Source organism: Phaseolus vulgaris, chromosome 3, assembly GCF_000499845.2.
Source record: "Phaseolus vulgaris cultivar G19833 chromosome 3, P. vulgaris v2.0, whole genome shotgun sequence".
Lineage (NCBI taxonomy): Eukaryota > Viridiplantae > Streptophyta > Magnoliopsida > Fabales > Fabaceae > Phaseolus > Phaseolus vulgaris.
The window spans coordinates 46,007,001-46,028,844 of NC_023757.2; the positions used below are offsets into that span (position 1 = coordinate 46,007,001).

The 21,844-nt window shown below is 28.4% G+C and overlaps 1 protein-coding gene, 1 long non-coding RNA gene and 3 other non-coding genes across 9 annotated transcripts; 1 reads left to right on the forward strand and 4 right to left on the reverse strand.

Annotated features, from left to right (window-relative positions):
* The first annotated feature begins 3,679 nt into the window (after window positions 1–3,679).
* LOC137808161 (type I inositol polyphosphate 5-phosphatase 2-like) lies at window positions 3,680–9,154 on the forward strand. 5 transcript variants are annotated; one of them, XM_068609138.1, is made up of 12 exons: window positions 3,680–3,999; window positions 4,240–4,483; window positions 4,566–4,671; window positions 4,769–4,852; window positions 5,262–5,349; window positions 5,426–5,530; window positions 6,493–7,291; window positions 7,500–7,684; window positions 8,037–8,145; window positions 8,288–8,436; window positions 8,523–8,771; window positions 8,947–9,154. In XM_068609138.1, the coding sequence occupies exons 2-11, from the start codon at window positions 4,454–4,456 to the stop codon at window positions 8,734–8,736; spliced, it is 1,869 nt and encodes a 622-aa protein (XP_068465239.1). In that variant the 5' UTR covers window positions 3,680–3,999; window positions 4,240–4,453; the 3' UTR covers window positions 8,737–8,771; window positions 8,947–9,154. The 5 variants fall into 5 exon arrangements, with proteins under 5 accessions (XP_068465239.1, XP_068465237.1, XP_068465238.1 ...); XM_068609136.1 differs by having other exon boundaries at window positions 3,821–3,999; window positions 4,563–4,671; XM_068609137.1 differs by lacking the exon at window positions 3,680–3,999 and adding an exon at window positions 4,007–4,054.
* LOC137808163 (uncharacterized) lies at window positions 8,731–10,031 on the reverse strand. Its single transcript, XR_011080674.1, has 2 exons — window positions 9,955–10,031; window positions 8,731–9,178 (listed from the first exon to the last, which is right to left on the reverse strand). It is a non-coding gene; the product is annotated as an uncharacterized lncRNA (long non-coding RNA).
* Window positions 9,269–9,357, reverse strand: LOC137808899 (small nucleolar RNA Z101). The gene has a single exon (XR_011080772.1). It is a non-coding gene; the product is annotated as a small nucleolar RNA Z101 (small nucleolar RNA).
* Window positions 9,481–9,565, reverse strand: LOC137808842 (small nucleolar RNA snoR14). Its single transcript, XR_011080741.1, has one exon. It is a non-coding gene; the product is annotated as a small nucleolar RNA snoR14 (small nucleolar RNA).
* Window positions 9,723–9,813, reverse strand: LOC137808901 (small nucleolar RNA U61). Its single transcript, XR_011080773.1, has one exon. It is a non-coding gene; the product is annotated as a small nucleolar RNA U61 (small nucleolar RNA).
* Window positions 10,032–21,844: the final 11,813 nt, after the last annotated feature.

The following is a 21,844-nucleotide window of genomic DNA, read 5'->3' on the forward strand; positions in this document are numbered from 1 at the left end:
AAGGAACAAATTCTTTTAAATCATTCATGAAAAACATTTTTCTGCTTCCAAAAGATTTGAAACATACTTGCTCACATAAATATTTATTATCAATTTACATAATTCATAATTATATAATATATAGATCTGTGTCTTTCTATCCAAAATTTTGAGAAATTATACATATTTTCGTGTCTATATCCATATCGTGTTAGTATCTATATGTCTAAAACTATCTATCAGTGCTACATAAATTACAATTAAAAATATAAGTGATATTTTATAAAGTAATTTTAAAATAATTACATCATAATTGAGTTGTCAAATAACATTTTTCAACTTAAATGCAACTCCTAACTCTACCTCTTCTTATTGGCTCTCACGTCCTCTCTTACCAACGTTTTGCTGTAGTTTTCAAACTTTATGACTCATCCTGTAATTATTTGAAGCATAGATATTTATTTGAGGATTTTTATTTCTATATTATGACACTTTATATTTTTTAAGTTTAATTATTCATTTCGTATTTACAAATATCATTTATATTGCTTATTGTTGACAGTTATATATTGTAAAAAAATAGGTTCTACATATTAATGTTTTAAAACTAGGTTGGTCTCTGATCTTAAAAACCATCTATCTTATACAAATTGTTCTACATATGTGTGTTATTTTATGTTCTTAAAAATCAATAAAATAAGAGATAATTGACTTTAATAGTTCGTAATATTTTGAAAATTTATATGTAGACATCTTAAATCTCATCTAAATTTAGAAAAATATAAATGAGAAAGAAACGATCAATGTAATAGAGGACTGTAAGAATCTAAGGCATCACTTACATTTTTAGAAAACATTGAAATAAAAAAACACTGAAATTAATATTTCATTAAAATTAAAAAATTAAATATTTTCCCTTCGTTTTAATGAAAAAAAAAATCTCAAATGACTATTATTTGGGAACTGATAGAGTAGTTAACACATCAACTAATTATCAATAAAATCAATTATATGTTCCTAATTATGCATAAAGTAAAATTTTTACATCAATTATAATTACAATTAATATAGAACATGGAGTTATTATATCGACTATATAATTATAACACGTATAGAAAGTCCATTTAAAAAGTAGATTTATTTTGTTTAAAACAAAAAATAATAATTAGAAACTAATCTCTCTCTCTCTCTATATATATATATATGTGTGTGAATATCAATATATGCATATAAAAAATATCAATACTAGTTAAGTATAATGTCTCTTTTATATTTATCTAATCATAATATAATTGTATAACTTCATTGTATTAATTTTTCAACAACTTAAAATGGTAAAATTGTCATGAAGGTTCGGAAAAAACAAGTAAAATGTGAGAGGCAATAATGACGTTTTTTAAAGCATGTGAGAGGAAGATGAAATAAATTTTAATACAATTAAAAGAACATGAAAGTAACAACAACGATGAAGTCAGTTTGAGAATGAAGGAAAACAGATGAAGTAGCTAATGTTCAACACAAGAGAAGAGAAAGATAAATCACACCATAGTAGTTTAGGGTCATAGGGACAAGAGAGAGTAACATAAATACTAAGGGTTGATTTTTAGGTTATAGCAAAATTATGAAAACAGATGAGATACAATGCTGAATTTAAGCAATATACAACGTCCATTACTTTTGTAACTTTCCAAGACTTTTAGATTTTGCCATCAAATCTATTTTGAAACATTCATTTTTCAACAATCAATACTTAACAATAAAATTATTAGATAATAATTAATTTTATATAAATCGACAAACCCTAAATCACTACCTTAATAGTGATTGAACGAAGCATAATAGTGAGTGTGTTATGAATAGCAAACAAGGACCACCTATGATCACAATGGACACAAAGAGTCTAAGATGAACCTTATCACAGTGCTAACAAAGACAAATTTTGAAGAGCAAAAATGGTGGTGGCTCTAGTTCTTTTCCCATGATGGTGCAGATGCAGGAAATAGAGGAATTGTGGGAAAAAGTATATGAATACGAAAGACAAATTTAAAATGGGATGAATCACGAAGGAAAGGATTGCGGGGAAGGGAAGGGAAGGGAAGGGAAGACAGTGTCATGTTTCCATCACAAACACTCAATAATGTATAGGAAAGCAACAAGCACATATGCAACATCCAACGTTATATGTCATTACGCATATGTCTTTATTCTTTCCTATATAATTCCAATGCTTCAATAAATCAAATCATAACTCTCCAACAACTATACCTACCAGAATATCATATACAAACTAAAACACCTTATACCTTCTAAATCTCTATGAAATTTTCTTAATATAAATCTCACGTGTGTTACCAACTATGTACACTCCATGAACTCGATAACAGTTACAAATTAGTTTCACCAATTATTTTGATGCTCACTTTTGAAACATTTTGAAGTTCAGGATATCTTCATTAATTTTCAAGATTATCGAGTTTTTTTTAACAAATTAAAACTCCTTTGAATAACAAAGTTTTGCTTGTGAGCTACAGTCCAAGACTCTCTACAAAAGATCTGTTGTTTGTATGTATATATTGAGCTGTGAGAGTATGCCATGTGTTACTTGATGTACAAGTATGTTTGGATAGTTTATATAAAGATTTTTTTTAAATTAAAAATGAGGGAAAAAAAACATTTTAGTAACTTTTTTTCAACTTCTTTACCAACTCAATCTTTTTTGTAAAACATAGTCATATATAGACCCCTATATATCCTACAGAGAAATAGAAAATTCCCTTAGTGATTGGATTGAATCAAATTACATAATTAAGTAATCATTACTTGATTAATATATCATAAATCCTCTTCTTAGCTTCCTATTGATGTCCACTGCATATAGTTGTTTCATATCTTCACATGCCATAGTAATAAAATTGCTTTTTTTTCATGCTCAACAAAACTCTTTACCAAAACTTTATCTTAAGATTATTTTAGCTTATCAGTTAATATTGAAAGTTGTAACTAACCTGGAAGTGAGTGACGGATGAACGTTCCCGTGAATCTGTTATTCCCCACCAACTTGCTCACCAAATTGACATATAATATGATTATAAATGCATGCTTTCACAGTTCAAAACTCAACTGTTACCTTCTTCACATATAGTGCGCTGGCCCTACATCATCCATGCTCTCATCACTCCCTCACATTCTTCTTTCACTTTTGTGAGTCAAATTTATTTTTTTGTTTTTTATGCTAAGGTTGTCAATTTCCCAACCTGTTTTTGCATGGAAGAGAAAATGATGATGATAATGATAATAATAATTATAATAGCAGATTAGTAGTAGTGAAAATGAAAGAGAAACAATAGGGGCGACTATGGCTTACCAATGAGTCTACAGCTGTTGCTGATACAATGAATCCTAATCAGTTTACACTGTGGTTATTAGTTGCTTAATTGTGCTAAGCATCAATTTAATAAAATAAGTCTCTCTCAAGTCACAAATCTGGTTTCGTTTATTAGATCCTTCCTTGTTTTAAAAGAACCTTCCCCTTCTGTGGGGTCATTAGCAGATCTTGGCTGTGATTGTACCCTTGATTTGTATGTATCCTTGCTTTTTGGTTCCCTGTCGTCATCAGTTTTGGTATTTGCTGATGTATTCACTTCTACATTTGTGGCACTGGTAAATCTGCATGTTTAGTAGCAGTGGTAGTAACAGATATAGGTATGCGCATTATTGTTCTAATAACAATAAAGAAGTAACCATTTGGAATTTTCAATAATTGGGCTAGATTTTGCTCTTAGCTACTTGCTTAATGGAACATGAACCATGATATAAAAATACACACATCTTTGCTCAGATATTTTTTTATGAATACTATTGGCCCAGAAGTTGTATTTGTTTACTCATTTGATTGTTTGTATAATAAAGAAAAATAGAAAGAGAAAAGCGCGTTTGACAAGTGATAATTGACGGAAAATAGTGTTACAGAGAAGTGTTACACCAAGAGTATAGTTGTTATGGACGTATCTCCTATTAAATGTGAGATTTGGTGTTATTTTGATTTTCTTTTAGGTATCTCCTGAAATTTCAATTAGTAAGTGTTTACCTTTCAGGACTTTCTTTTCCTGTGTTTTATTATCAGACAAATAAGAAGTGCTGTTAGGACCAGTATTATTATTCTTTGTTTTCTTTTCTCCTTCTGCAAGTTGTGGTTGTGGATATCTAGCTATAATGCTATATGGTCACGCATTTTCTGTCTTTTTCTTTTTGTCTCTACAGGGAACTCCCTTCTATTGTGCACTCAAAAAACTCCAACTTTGTTTTCTTAATTCTTACAATCTCAGAAGACCTCTTATTTAAATGTTGGCTGCAAAATAGTACCCAAAGCATGTCAATGAGTGCTTCCATATTTAAGAGCTAGAGCTCGGAAAATCTTGCACACTGCACAAAACAGGTGCTTGTTGGTTCAGTTATAGTATTTTGACCTGAGGCGATGAAAACAAGGAGAGGAAGACGCTCAGAGGTAAGCTTTAACAGGGCTCTCACTGCTGTTTAAGGATAAATATGTTTCTTAGAAGCTCCTAAAATTTGTCTCATTGTAGCAGGCCTTTTGGCCCTCCCTTGTGATGAAGAAATGGTTAAACATAAAGCCAAAGGTGTATGATTTTAGTGAGGATGAAGTGGACACTGAAACTGAGAGTGAAGATGATGGTATGCTTTAGACTATACTATATTCCTTTTTGCTGTTTAGCTTGATCTTTTTCTCTTTTCATTTTTTTTCCTTCTTTGTTCTTTCAATTTCATTCAGTTTGCTCTCTTAAAGACTCAAGAATGGGTGTGCGTGAAGATAATCCACTTAGAACATCATCCATATTCCCAAGTCAAACATCAGGCAATACTTTATTCCTTTACATTGCTATGGTTCTTTAAAGGAGAATATGTGCTCTTTGCTTTAATACACCTTTTGTCATTGCTTGCTCTGGTTACAAAATCAGTTATTGGAGCGGCTTGTTATGAATTCTAGAATCTAAACACAGTATTTTGCATAGCTTTGTTCTCTCCTTTTGGAAGGAGGACACGGAAAACATTTGTTCTCAACTGATGTTAAATTGCATATAGATCTTTTATGGTGAAAGCATGCATCTGAAAAAACAAAGGAAATCTGAACCAAATTCCAAATGTGTTACTACCAAAAAATATATGAAATTATTTTTTTAAACTTCAAATGATTGACTGTTTTCTCTGATTGAGTTTCAAAGTGTTAAAAGCACCATCATGCGTGATTTGATTTTGTAATTCAGATGCATCTTGTAAGGGCTATAAGGTCAGGCATAGAAGAGGGAAATCAGAAACTCTGCGTGTTCAATACATAAATACAAAGGAAGTGAGGTCTGGTGGTAATCAAGTTATGTATAATTAATTTAATGATATTGATGAAAGGAATCATAAATCGGTTATTTTGCAGGGTAACAATTGGCACCTGGAATGTTGCTGGAAGAATTCCATGTAAGGATCTTGAAATTGAGGACTGGCTTTGCACCGATGAGCCAGCAGATATTTACATTATTGGGTAAGTAGTTTCTGTTGTTGCCTAATGCTTTAATATTTCTCCCGCGTTGTTCATGGTGCACCGTGTCCTATGTTTTCTTCTTCAACATATTGACAAATATTTGGATCATTCACCAGACTTTAGGTAAAACTTAACCTGATATGCTGTACAGATTTTTTTTCTTGCATATCTTACAAATGATAAGTATCATGGAGTTTCTCTTTTGTTAAATACGTTAAACATGATTGTATTTTCCCCTATTTATGTGTTTTTGTCTGTTTGATTTATAAATAGAGCGTGATCTGCTAAGTTTTTTTATTGACAAGACCATAAAAAAGATTTAGTGATGCAATATGAGACTCATTGCAATACCTTCCTTTCCTACACAAATAGGTAAGTGATCTGATTGACCAAAAGTTCAATGTTTTTAAGATGGAAACGCCAGTTTATCTCCAAAAACAATGACTGCTTTTGGCTAAATTTAAGTTCATTCCAAGACCCTAAAACATTCGCCTAGGATTTTATTTACATCAGGTTTAAGTGAGATTCCAATATGGAAAGGGATGCTGAATTTTCTTTCTTATGGTTCATGAGAATGGATCCAGTGTTTTAAAGTCATGAAAATCTTCTTTTTCATGTCATTCTTTATGAAAGGTTTGTCAGATGTCCAGTCCATGTTTGGAATCCAACGATGAGTTTAATTCATGTAAAACATAAATATTCTTATGTTAATAGCTGAGATGAACTTCATTCATAATTACGAACTTCCTTCATAATTTTGTAGTTTTGAATAAATTCTAATAAAAAAAGTTTATATTAAGAAGTATCTTAGTAGTGCTTTTGGGCAGAAATTCGTGTGACCTTGTAACATTCAAATTCAACATGCATGAGAGGTCCATTTTTGCTTCTTTAGGGTGTTTGTAAAAATGGTCTTCTGATAGCTTCTGTGATTAACCTCAACACTAACGCATGGCTTTTAACAGTTTCCAAGAGGTAGTCCCCTTGAATGCTGGAAATGTTCTTGGGGCAGAGGATAATACACCCATCCGAAATTGGGAAGCAATCATTAGAAGAACTCTAAACAAATCTTCTGAACCTGAAAGCAAGCCGAAAAGCTACAGTGCCCCTTCTTCTCCTGTCCTGAGAGCTTCTGCAAATGTTCTAGCAGACAGTATAGATGTTAATCCACTAGACACAATGAATGAGGAGTACTTGGGAAGTTTTAACAATGTTGAGCTAGAACAAGAGGAAGTCAAAAGCTTAATTGGTAGAGGAAGGACTTTGCAGTTGAGGAATATAAATGACATTGATCCTCAGACCATACTTGATTGGCCTGAACGTCCTTTAGATGCAATCCCACATACTGATTCCAGTTCAAAATTGCGCAGAGTATTTAGCTCAGACAGAATTGGCTTTAACCTAACAGACAACAAGGGTTCAAAATATGGGAGTGTAATGAAACGGACACACCATAGTTCGGGAAATTTGGGCTTGTTATGGAAAGAACAGCAAGTGATGCCTGAGGAAGTAATTGATACCCTTGATGAGTTATCTGGCATGTTATCTGATGAGGAAGATGATGATTTTCTTGAATTGCCAAATGACAACGATGATGATGGAATAGGGGCCGTGAAATCACATCGTAAGTATGTCCGGATCGTCAGCAAGCAGATGGTAGGAATATACGTGTCTATTTGGGTGCAAAGGAGGTTGAGAAGGCACATTAACAACTTGAAAGTTTCTCCAGTTGGAGTTGGTCTCATGGGCTACATGGGAAACAAGGTAAGGGAGAATGAATGTTTTAACACTGAATTTTACATCATTATATAGCATAGGTGTACATGTAATGGCAGTGTTAACAAGACTTGATAGGACTTTTAAGCTGCATGGTATACATTCCATGATAAAATCTCACTTATTTATGATAGAACTTTTCAACTTGACTCTTACCTTTATGAATGTGAGTGATAACAAACTATGTCTGATGCAGGGGTCTGTTTCAGTTAGTATGTCTCTCTTTCAGTCACGTTTGTGCTTTGTTTGTTCGCATTTGACTTCTGGTCAGAAGGATGGTGCAGAAATAAGACGAAACTCGGATGTTCATGAAATTCTTCGCCGCACTTGCTTCTCATCTGTCTTTGATACAGATCAGCCACAAACAATCCCATCTCACGAGTAAGTTTAACTTTACGTTGAAAATTGTACTTTACAAAGGACATAATAAAATTGTTGCTAGAAAGGTGTAAAACAATAAAAGCCAACGGTTTGTGTTGAAAAATTTAACAAACAATAAGGTGTGTTTAATTTTAAGCTGGAGATATATAAGGAATTCGACATCAACAAAATAAAATTATTGAATGGAAATAACCAACCACAGTGAACTTTAGAAACTAATGGCTGAAGAAGGTACATAATTAATTCATAGAAAAGGAGATAAATAGACTGAAATGGTTATATATATAGAATATGTTTAGCGATGATTCTACGAACATCATGGATTCATTAGTGGGTTGCTCAATGCCAACAGTCAAATTTTCTGGTTTGGGGATTTAAACTATCGTATCAATATGATGGATGAGGAGGTTCGAAAGCTGGTAGCTCTAAAGAAATGGAATGAACTAATGAATTACGATCAGGTGAGAATTGTGAAACAACTTTGCATCCTACAAAATCTACAACTAGAGATGCCAAAAGCATTTTCTTGGCACCAAACTTTATTCATTTGCTGATGTACGTGATACTTTATCAACGAGAGTTTCTAATTGCTTCAATTTGCAGTTAACTAATGAATTACGTAGTGGGCACGTGTTTGATGGATGGAAAGAGGGATTAATAAACTTCCCACCCACTTACAAGTATGAATTTAATTCTGACATATATATTGGTGAGAATCCAAAAGAAGGGGAAAAGAAGAGATCTCCAGCCTGGTAAGCGCAAACGTGTTAGTGTTATGTTAGTGCATGGATCATATGATTAATGTAAACGCAGTGTGACCCTTTGTACAATTATACAGGTGTGATCGTATATTGTGGTTTGGGAAAGGAATAAAACAACTTCAATACAACAGAGCAGAAAACAAGCTCTCAGATCATCGAGCAGTTAGCTCAATATTCTGCATTGATGTTGAAGTATTTGACAACCGCAAATTACAACGAGTCCTGAATTTTACAAAGGCGGCAGTACACCCAGAGGTTTTCCTTAGAGAAGATGGAGAGTGGTCATACTAGATACCAACCCAATATTGTAATTTACAAACTAACTGGTAAGTTTACATTTTCATTCCCTCTCTCTATCTCAAGAGATATATTATGAGATACATTCAGATAATAAAAAAAAAAACCTAAAAATTTATATAATCAAAGAAATGCACTAGCTCCCCCTAACCAAATTTACAAATTTGCAATTTACTTTAATGGCTCATTCTTTCTCATCGGCAGGGTGGAAGATATACAGGCTTACAAATCGAGCCGCTAAAGAAAAGCAAATGTACATAGGCATACTTTGGGATACAGTGCCACACTTTCTGTTTAATTATGGGTTGTATGAAAATAGTTTTTTATTCCTTTTCCTGTATAATTTTGATCTTCAAGTATCGACAACGGTTAGCACATACTACTGTATATAGGACCAGTTTTCTTCTTCAAATACCTTTCAGAGATTTCAAATCATCTACAAAATAAGTAAATTCATATCAAGAGACGTATTATTATTCAATATACATAAAAACATAATATTTAATCACATTAAAGGTTAAAAAATTGTGGGCATCAGTTCTCCAAGGTGATAGCATCAATTAAAATTCAGACGCAAATTACCCATTTGACGATAAGATTCATCATATGCCCATTCTCAATTTCAATTTCGAAAAACAAACAAATTTGGACACTCTTCATATAGCTTAATCAATAGACAACCCAGCAAAGAAAAAGTCCAAAAAAATATTTAGAATTTTGAAAGAGGGAATAAAGACAGCGATCAGAACCTGTCGGGATTCATATAAACATCACGCAGATATCAGCGGATTGACAGACGAATGAATTTCTATCGTCACTTCGCATTACTTTTTTCCCTCTAAACTAAACTCAAAAAACTAATCAGCTAATTCTCAACAGAATCGTATAACTCAGCTAATCAAAACTACATGAAATTTAAATAATATATTAGTGAAAAACAATTAAACAGTAACGATATCAGATTTAAAAGGTCAAATGTTGAGCTCAGAACTTCTTAGAGGTTAATTGCGCCATCATCGACGATCACAAAAAGTGACGCCTCCAGCACGGTTATATATTCATCACAGGCTCACCACTTTCCCAAATACATTACATATCAGCAAAAGAATTTTCCGGAGAGAAAAACATCGCAGGGAACGGGAACGGGATAAAGTAGAACAAACTATATCTAGAAGTAACAAACAAGAATAACAAAATAGCTAGAAAACACACAGGAAACGAGAACAGAAGCGAAAACTACAATTCGTCGCAGTAGAAAGATCTTCGATTAGAAGACTGGAATTGGCGATAATTTATAGATGCAATTTAGGGTTTTTATCATTTTAGGCAAGACTAGGGTTCCGCAGGGCAAGGTGACCCGGTTGGGTCGGGCAGTACATTTACCTGCGCATTTAGTAGGCCCAGTAAGTAGTGAATACTACAGGGCTTTTACTTCCCCCACCCAATCAATTCAAAAATACACTCCATAAATTTCTGAAATTTCAAAACTGTCCTTGTACATTCTAAAATTGTTAATCCAGAATTGAGAAATACATTCCGAAAAAGTGAACGGTGGAACCAAATACATTGTTAGTTTTGGATTGTATGGTGGTTCTTACAAAACTAATCATCACAAATACAAAATCAAATTTTAATTTTCTACTAAAGTAGCTTTAGTTGAAAATGATTCTGTGTCTTTTAAATCTTTTCATCATGTGTCTACTTATATTATAATTCTGCTTACTTGGTGGGTAAATATTTGATAATTAAGCACATTTCAAAGTCCCTTTCTAACTATTTACAAATTCATAAATGTCATGGAGGTTTTAACGGAAGTTGGAACAGATAGAGCTTGAAAAAAAAATGTGATTAAGACCAAGTTAAATATTATGCGTCTTTTAAGTTAATAACTAATTATTTATCTATTGAATTTACATTTATATCCTATTTTTAATATTTATTTAATTTTTTGTGTACTAAATGTAGGATAGAATGTATTTTTTAAGAAAATATGTTAATAAGATAAACTCATTTATTGTTTATGAAATAGTGCATGTGATTCTTCAGGAAAAATCCAAAGTTTCTTCGTTTAGTTTTGTAATCTTAATTTTTTTAATATTTCATGAGTATGATGTATATTATCCTACCCTATTATATTAAACATGGTAGATTAGCTCTACCTCTAGAATTGTGCTCGGTGTGTAGACTACTTTTCAAAACAAATTTGTCCAAAGGTCTTACAAAAATTACTTTATTTCTTCTAAATTGTATACAACAAAGTGTACTTTTTTTTATTTAAAAAATAACTTAAGATGTATGAGAACTTGGAATTTCCTTCATAAAAATTGAATAAAAAACTAGTATATCCTCTTGACAAAAAAAATTCATGAATCTATGATATGGATAAAGTTTTCTACCGTTGATACATATGGTACTTTAGACATTTTCATCATCTCTACTTCATTGTTAAGACTCATACTTGAGTATAACTTGTTAATAATAGTTGGGGTTGACATTTTCCTACAATTCTATATGTTGAAGTACTACAAGATTTACTAATTTTGTATGTTAACTGATCATGTTGTGTAAAAAATAGGAATGTATGTTATGATATTTCGGGTACTCATTTGTTGTTGTGGTTGGATGGTGATAAGAGATTACATAATGGAAGAGACACTACCATAATAATATTTGTTGAGCTACCTAATCCAAGTTTGTATCTAAAATTGGCTTACCGAGATTTCAATGTACAATTGTTTCTCTTTACTGACTTAAACATCAAAATGTACTCACAGGTACCCTATGTGATTGAAGACCGAATACTCAAGGCTGAAGATTGAAGACCAAGAAGACATAATAGTGGTAGAATTCAAATATCTATATTCGATCTTGTAAGAACATTGTGACACTCACTATGAGATCGAATAAAACCTTACAAAAAAGTCACATGGTAACCAAGCGCAACACTTTGTGCGCAAAGAATGCCCGATGAGGCAAAAGTTAGAGAATGGCATGACAACCACTATCTGAGTCGAACAAGAACATCGTGATCCTAATGGATCCAACTTGCACACAACACCAAACAAAATGAAATGTTCTTTTAAGGAATCATCAGTATCACTTGAGTATGGAGGCAAATGTACTACTCGATTTGTTGGTATTTCGATGTACGAACATGTCGACACATACTTCAAACATCGTCATCTCAACTCTCTAGGTTTGTGTGCAACTAATTAGTCAACACTAAGGATTATCACCTAAATATTTTGTTTAACGCTAATCAAATGTAAAACTATCACAAAGCCATATTAAGAATGTTTGGGCCTACATGGGCTTAGGTTACACCATTTGTGCAACTACCAACCCAATTTAGATAGTATAAAACATGAATGTCCTAAGGTAAAAGAGAATGACTCTTTGATAACTATATTATTATTATTTTTCTTTATCGACTTGAATGACAAAGAATAATTCCAGTACTCCTTTAAAAGTGAACACCGAAAATCAAAGAATGGAGATCAAATACCAAATGTCTAGAACTGAAAGTTGAAAACAGATCAAATATTAAAATTATAATGTTTATTCTACCGCGTAAAAACGTATGCACAGTTCATGTGAAATTAAAAACTTAAATAACGTTGTATAAAAGAAGGAAAATATTGAAAATAGTTTTAATGTTCAATTACCATAAATGAAAATGTTATCCTTATTTTCTTTTATTTTTTTTAATGTCACCCCAATATCACAACTCTTTTAATAAGATATCAAGCACATAAAAATATTGAATCATGCAAGAAAATCAACTTAATCAAATATTTGTTAAAATTTGTGAATAAAATTAGAATACAAATTAGGAACAGGTCAAATAGTTTAGCAAAATCAATAGATGTTGATGAAATTAATAAATATTATGAGTGTAGATATTTATCACCATTCGAATAGTGTAGAGATTTTTTTATTTTTTTTAATATTCATCATCTATGATGATCTTAAGTCAAAAAATTGACATTTCAAATTTTAAATGAGAAATTGTGTACCTTTTAAAGATGATGAAAATAGATTCTGTTGTGAATAACAATAAAGATGTAAAAACAATACTTGGTTTGAAGCTAATAAATGAATTGTTTTCTAACGTTATAAACACTAGTTTCTTCGAGACTTCAATACATAAATTACCTTTTATAACCACTCCAGTACAATACATAAGTTGGTGGCGTGTTGGTTAGAACCTACCAGCAGTAAATTGTTCACGTTCTTTTGTTTGTAACCTTGTCTAATTTTAATTACTTATTTACAAAATTTGAATTCAAATCTTAAAAATACAATTAGTTAGTTCCGTACGTATTACGAGTAAATAAACTTGTATTTATACATTTTCTATCTTTTGCGGATATATTAATGTTTTATTTGAACTAAGAAGTGTTAGATGCAATAATGTTTCGTATGAAGCAGTGAATTTGAAGTAAAAGTGTAGGAAAAGTTAATTTATTTGGATTAATATATATAGAGAGAGTGAATAGTCACTCTAAAATTTATGAAAAAGATTTTGGAAGTAATGAATGTGATTAAAATTGTAAATTTTTTAATTAATAAAAACCAATATTATAAAATTGTTTTTGTATTTAAAAATAATTAAAAAACAAATATAATTGATATATTTATGAGTTTTAATTGCTTATAATTGAAATATTATTTCTAATAATTATAAGAGTTGACTTTGAAAAAAATATAAATTATGAAAAATTGTAACATATAAAATTATCAGAAAATTAACTTGTTTTAATTAAAATACAATTTTAATTGCTTGGTTATTAAAGAAGTTTCCAAAAATTTGAAAATGCAGTAAACATTGTTTCCAGTATTATATAAGAACGGAATTTGAAAATAATATAAATTATGTAAAACTGTCATAACATGAAAATTGTTAAAAATAATTTAATGATATAATTAATTATTATAATATAATATTAATAATATAGGAAGGTTAAAAACATTGAAAAATAAATAAAGAGGCAAAATGAATTGTATTTATTTTAGAAGATCATAAAATATTTGTTAGGTAATCAAAGAATATTCTACATAACTTAAAAGAACAAGTTTCAATACCAAAGTAAAGGAAGAGAAATATAAAGTATATATAACTTGATCATATCACTTTTAAAGTCATGCTGATGCAATTTTAATTTGATTAGTATTGTTTCTTCAGGTTTAATTATCTGCAGGAGAAGGTGGAGCAGATTTGTGGTTTCAATGACTGAGGTTGAACATGGATGAAGGTGAAATGAAGTATGAAAAACATGTTTAGAAGATGTGAGACAAAATTCTAAGAAAATATTTACTAAAATACTCATAAAAGTGCTAACTAAGATGGAGTTAAGAGACAAATTGAGGTTGAATTTCTGAAACAATTTATTAGTCAATTAAAACTAATTTACAAAGAGGCTAACACCTGTATTTATAGTGTTACGGGAAAGTCAATGTGCAAACTTTAATCCTAAAAACTCTTCACTCATAAAAGAACAAGTGACTCTCTAATTAGAGCAAATCCTCTCAAATTAGAGGTTGACAAATGTTCTCCTCTAATTGAAGAGAATCATTTTCATTCCCATGAAGACAAATGACCTTTTGGCATTGGTGAGAATCCTCTCCATTGAAGGGATGACATGTTAACATTCATGTTTTCTTTGTCATTCCATAATTTCTATTTGCACTCTAGTAATTTATTTGTGCACCTTAGATGGTCTAGAGTTGTATTGGGTCCAAAAAAGCCCAATTGTAACTCTAGTTAGACTATTTTTTTTTATTTACACCCTACTTTAATTGGCACAATACAAGATCCATGAAAATTGGCCCAAAACATGGATCTCGAAAATGTCAAAATAAAGTATATATTACTCTATACAATGTTTATAAAACTAGAGAAAAATGAAAGAGTAAACAACAATTGATTCTCCTTAAGATGAGAGTCTACTAAATTTATTTTTGTGCTTTGAATCTTCTTAACCAAATGTTTTGAGGTTGGATGAATTTTCATCACATGTGCTTGCTGTAACTATTTGCACATGTCATTATATGGGAAAGTTGTAACTACTTCAAATATTTCTGCACCTTTGAAAGGATGTCCATGTGCACATGCCTCTTTACATTTCAAAGGACATTCATGTACTTAAACAATGATTAAGATAATAAATTACTGAGTGTAATTATTAACTTAGAGGCGATGATAAGTTAATATAAGATTTTTTTTTATTCACATTGCTTCAAACTTGTTTTCTAATCACCCTAATTTATTTACTTAAATTGAAATAAAATTAAGTTTAATTGAATATTAATTTGATAATAGAGATTTTTAATTCTTTAAAATAAATATTAACAAAATAAATTTTGAATTATATAAAAAAGCATAAAATTATGTTAAAAATTTAATTATTCTTTAAATCGTGTAATTTTTATAAAATGATACTAACAAAAAAATGTAAATACTATTTGTAATTTTATAAATTAATTATTTTATAATTACTTGTTTTCTATTTTTAATTCACACTTATTTTTATTAAAATTAAATTAAAAGTTATTTAATAATTTATTACAATATCGAATTTATTTATTTACTTTCACATCAATCAAACCCACAACAATTTTTTTTTTCCTCTTTACTTCTTATTCTCTTTTGCTCGTATAATGAGAATTTCACTTTTAAATCTATTTCTCTCCTTTTGCATTCCTACCCCCACTTTATTACAAGTATAAATTCTTAAACGAGTAACAGAATTTGCAGCGTGCATCACATGCAGAGACTTAATCAATGGAATGAGTTATAAGAGTATTATAAGTTATTTATCATTTATTATTTTTACTTTTATACAAATTTTCAAACATTAAACATATTAAAATTTATAAAATAAACAAATACTTTTTTATTCTTCTAAATTTATGTTTAGAATATATATTAATATTAATGTCAAAATGAATTGTAACAAACTAATAATAAAAACAACAACATCTCTTACCTTCAATATAAATAGTTAAGAATATTGCCGTTGCTTCTCTTAAGATGATACTAAATAACATTTCACATCATCTATAATTTTAAAATACATGTTACTTTCTTATATTTTTAATAGTTTTGTAAAAATAAACTCATCATTGATTCCATCAAAATACTAGTCAATTGTCAAACTATTAGATTATTGATTAACTAAAGATTTATATTAAAAAAATAAAAAAATATAATATATGTATAATATAATTTGACATATTTGATTCAAATTTAAAAATGTTATAATAATAAAATACCGATAGATGAGAAATAAAGTTCAAAGAATATTATTCCATAGTTTAAATGGAAAAAGGATCATTGTGATAAAACAAAATAATAATAACAATGCAACTCTATAAAAAATTTCAAAATGCAATCACATATACTTCTCAAAACACATGAGCTATTTATATATAGTTATGTTTATTCTTAAAATTTGAATAAATATTTTATAAAACACCTTTTGTCTCTATATTTCTCTTTGTGATTTTTTTTTTACGTCTTCTCTATCTCTTTTAATTAATGATTTTTACATATTCGCATCCATTAAGTCTGGGAACAAAACAAAACAAAAACATATAAACAAGCTTAAATTCATTTCCAAAATCATTGCAAATCTAAAACGTAAAAAAAAACATGGTTAAGTTTATAGTTGTAGTGTCTTACGAAAAAATAGAAAAAGGAAATGAGGATAAGAAATGAGAGAAGTAAAAAATTGAGAATGGAAACAAGAGAGAAAAGGATGTGAGAAAAGAGAGTGAAGTTTGAGAGACACTAATATTGTAATTGATAAATTTAAGGAACACAATTGAGGGAGAGAGAGCACAATTAAGAGAGAGAAGTGAGAAGTTTTTCATTGAGATTGAAGTTGTTGATAGAGAGGGAAGCTAAAAGTTGTTAAGGGATGTACATTTGGTTCTTAGATAGAATTATAAAAATAAAAGTAAATACCAAAAGAATGAAATGACAAAAATGTCAAAGATAACAATAAAATGACAAAAAATCTCTTATTATATATTTATAAAATAATAAAATAAAATATTAGTATAAGAATAAAATGAAAAAGTAGATGTGTAAAAAAAAAAAAAACAGTTACGAAAATAATTATCTTTATATATAGATATAAATATTAACCATTTTCCTATTGATCCCGATGACCTAAATTAAGTTGACCTTTAATCTACTCGTCCATTATTCGTTAGACCGACCAATTTGATTTGCTTTTATATTTATGGTTTTTATTAAAATAATCATCCTAAGTTTTTAAATAAACATTAACATTTTTTTATTTTCAATAAATAACATCCATCTTCCTAATGTTTTTTATGAAGTGATATCACTAAAAAAATTTATTAAATATAAATTAATTTTAAAAATAAAAATAACTAATTATTATATTAATTGAATTATATATTATTTTATATACTAAAAAACTTATTAATATCTAAAATAATTTATATTATTAATACATAGTTTATAAATTAGTAGTTAATTAATTATTAAGGTTTTAACTATAACTATAAAGATAAATATTTTGTTCCAATAAATTAATATTATAATTAATTTGTTGTACATAATTTAATTTGTTCAACATTATTTTTAAAATCTCAAATAAAAATTAAGAAGAAAAAAACAGTCCCGATATGAATAGAGGAAGAAAGTAAAGAATGCAGATAAAGAGACGCAAGAACGTCTTTGTTTTAAATAGTAATAATAATGACTATTATTATAAACTTATTAGTAATATTATTTATATTATTATTATTATGATAATAATAATAAATTTTATCTTAATTATAATAATAATAAATTATTAGTATATTTATTATCATAATAATTATTATTATGGTCACAATTTATCTTATTATTTTATTATGTTGGTTATTATTATTATATTAATTGTCATAATTAGTATTATTGTGAAAATAACAATTATATTTATTATTATATTAATTATAACATTAATTATTACAATTATTATCTTGTTATCATTGTTATTATTACTATTATATTTATTATTAGTATTGTTGTTATTATTACTATAATTATTATCATGATAATAATAATAACATTTATTATTATAATTATTTTTCATTATTATTATTATTATATTCATCTTATTATTATTGAATGATTTACCGACAAATTTACTGACACCTATAGATTTATCAATGAGTATGGATTTATCGAGGAATTTATCAATATATATGAATTTATCAACGAATACGAATTTACCAATAGAGATGCAATATCTTTAATTTTTTTGACAGATTTACCAACAAAATTACATTACATTTTTTGTAATTTAACGATATATCTAAAAAAATAATTTAAAAATTTACAATTGTTGCAATTTGTCGGCAAAATTCTTTGCTAAAAAAAAATTATCGATGAATTTGAATATGTCGATAATTATCTATTTTGTAAAATTATTTTTATGCATGTTTTTTTCAAACAATAATAACATGTCACAAATAAGTATAGAAATTATTTTTTAAAATTGAAATAAATTATAAAATCTTTTTGTGTCTTTTATATTAAAAAATAATTATAACTTTGTCAATAACACACTTTTGTGAATTTGGGAGTGCTGCTAAATATGATCTTTCTAATGTGAATTTTGCAAGAGTTTTCATAAGATATTCAATTCTTGTTAAATATTTATTACAATCCTCATAATTTTGAGTTCTTTATTGAAATTTTAGCTACAATTGCATTAGGACTTTTTATAAATTATGTTTATAACATCACTACCATTCTTCTCTTGCATTTGAGTTAATTTATTTGCAAATAATTTACTATTTCACTTGAGTCTATTGTTTGAACAAGAGAGTTTTTTCTTTTTCGTGTAATTCATTAAATGCATCAAGCAATTGCTTATCAATTTCAAAACTAAAATTACTCATACTACTATTACTTGATGATTTAACATTATCCATCAAACAAATATTGACTTTTTCTTACTTTAATTACTTAAAGAGTTGGAAGCATTGTCATCCCATGTAGTATACCTTATTTTCTTCTTATGATAATTCTGTACTTCCTTAATTCTCCTTAAACTTTTGTTTCATAGCTAACAAATGACAATCATGTTTAATGTGACTATGTGTACCACATTTAAAACACGTATAATTTGAATCTTGTTCTTGCTTCCTAAAACATTTTCTTGGCATGATTAAAAAAAAATATACTTTTTTGTTTCTTGCATTTCAATTTTTTTTAGAATTTCTTTAGTAGTAAATTCAAATATTTCACTGTCCAAACTATTCATCTTTTTCCATGCATATCTCAATTTTTCGACTATCAATTTCTTATTCTATCATTTTTTATCCTTTTCAATCTTCCAAGTTCTAACTTGTTCTCTAACTTATCAAATAAGGTGGTCATATTCATCATAGTATTGTCTTTTGATTTAGAGATAACAATAACCTTTGGTTGTCATGACCTGTTTAAGCTTTTCAAAGTTTTGATGTTGAGTTTTTCTCTATCAGAAGTCTTCCCATAAGCAAAAAGGTGATTTATTGTGTGGGTGAACCTATTTTGTACATCATAAATACTTTCCTCTTGCAATATTTTAAACATTTCACACTCTTGTATCATAGTATTTTCTTCTTACTTTTTTCACTTTTTTAGTGACTTCACGTGTAATCTCTAAAATAGCTCACATTTATTTAGTTGAAGAGCAGACCAATACTTTATAAAATTCATCAAGAGTGAAAGTAGATGATATCATACTCTTTGCTCTTACATCATAATGTGCTATTTTGTTTTCACCAAGAGTCCACAAAGAAAATTCTTTAGGAACAAAAATATCATCAACAACTCATCGTTCAAGAAATATTTTAAAAAAATATTGAAAACATACTCAAGAAATATTTTAATTCTCATTGTTCTAAAAGGATAATTTTCTTTGAAAAAAGATGAGATCTATTTATAGATTCACCGTATGCAAATGTTTATGAATGATCAACCACTTAGGATAACAAATTGAATAACTCTCAATTTTTGGCTCTAGATACCAATTGTAAAGAAAAGTATGGTTAAAAACACAACAGAAAAGGAGGTGTATTGATTGAAGAAAATTATTGTTTTAAAAAAATGAAGTTTTAATTAGTACAATATTTTAGGTATTTTTATTTAATTTTTGTATACACGTGATTGAGATGTCCTAGGCACCTTTGGGAACATCTTGAACATATAGGTTGAACAATTCGTCAACTACCATGTTCGAGACTATCTCAACAACTTAAAGCAAAAGTGACTTAAATACGAATTTTACAAAGAAATTGTACTTAATATCAAACTAATACAAAGATCAAGTGTGATATCCTATCTAATTTAGACCCACCAACACAAGAGCCCAACACATTTATGTAAAAAAGTTGATAAATGTTAAGTCAATGTATGTATTTTATTATCCTATATTGGATATTAACTTGAGCGTTAAATGATTTTTTTGCAGCCATACTCCGATCAAGGATCAAGAACCAAGATCTATCGAAAGTTGACATTGAGAAAATCTAAAAGTACAGGTATAGTGAAAATGAGACCTTCCTTACACATACAATAACAATAAGTACTATAAAAGAATTGTCTTAATTTTTTTTATCGTTATAATTTCTCTTAAATAATTTATGTGATTCATTATAAAAAATAAAATAAAAAATTAAAGATAGATCATAATAAAACTAAGTCGAATGTATCTATATAAAAAATGTTAAAATTCGAGGATAAAGTTGAGAAGATTCAGTATTCATTTTCTAAAATAAAAAATAAAATAAAACAAGCAAAGTTATGAAACAGGGATCACCATAAATAGATTTTCTCAATAATAACTTCACCGATGTTATACATTTAATAAATATGCATTATATTTAATTAATAGAATCAATATATTACACTTAACAAACATAGTACTAAATAATACTGTTTGTATTAATTATTTATTTCTTTGAACGAGAATAACATTTAATGTTATTTTATAGTAATTTAGTATAATCAGAGATACATTAATAGATAGAAATAAAATGAGAAAGAGCTGATATTAACCTTGATAAACGACACAAATATTTTAATTCCTTAAATTGTTAATGACTGTTAATTAAATTATTTTTTAATTAATATTCTCCCATCATACACGTTGTTTTGGACGAGGGTGGGAAATGAGAACAAAATTTCGCTATCGTCTCAAGAGTGGAACGATAATAACGATGTGTTTCAAACAATGAATGAAAAGTGTGAACAAATTATATATTTAAATTATGGGGTGTTATGAAGATCTGAAATTTTTAGTTTCTCAAAATTCTCATACTATATTTTTCATGTTTGATTTACTTATTTAAAGATACTAATTACTGTAAAAAAATATTTTCATAAACAAATTTTACATAAATTTTCATAAAAACATTCTTATAGAATTTAACTAATAAATATATAAATTTGTCTAAGAAAATGTACCATATTTTTTATTAAAAAATTTAAAGTGATAATAAATTATGTTTTGATTTCTAAAAACTCGTGTCAACATTCCTAAGAATACTTTTCATTAACTTAAAAATCATAATTTTGTAGGAATCATATTCTTGAAAATCATGATTTTGGGTATGATTTTTTCTTCTACGGCCCTTTAAGACAGAATAAAAGAAAAATGATTTTTTAAAATAAACTCATTTATTAGTATTTTTATTTTCTTTCTGATTAGATAAAGCAAAATAATATTCTTAAATTCTGTTCCGATTCATATAACACGCCATGAAAAAAAGAAAAAGAAAATAGGAGCATATTAAATAGGTGCAGGAAGGAGAGCATTTTGAAATTGATTTAGCACAAATATGGCATGAACCGATGCAAAAGCAACGGCGAATAAGGGCTCAATTAAGAACATAACATACACTTTTTAGCTTATCTTCAATCGCTATGATTTTGACTAACACAAACCTTCCTATGTCCTAATCCAAACATAACATCCTCCTTTGGCATTATACACACTCCACCAAACCATGCCTCCAAAAGACAAATTCTTCTTCATTTTCTTCTCATTTCTTTTTCTTCAATGGATATTTCCGAGTCAAGAATATTTTTTTT

Bases quoted from the DNA above. Each gene is read 5' to 3' on its own strand.
- LOC137808161 (XM_068609136.1), top strand. From the start codon at position 4,454: ATGAAAACAAGGAGAGGAAGACGCTCAGAG. The intron at 5,350-5,425 runs GTCTGGTGGTAA...GTTATTTTGCAG, and splicing joins ATAAATACAAAGGAAGTGAG to GGTAACAATTGGCACCTGGA. The intron at 8,146-8,287 runs GTGAGAATTGTG...TTCAATTTGCAG, and splicing joins AACTAATGAATTACGATCAG to TTAACTAATGAATTACGTAG.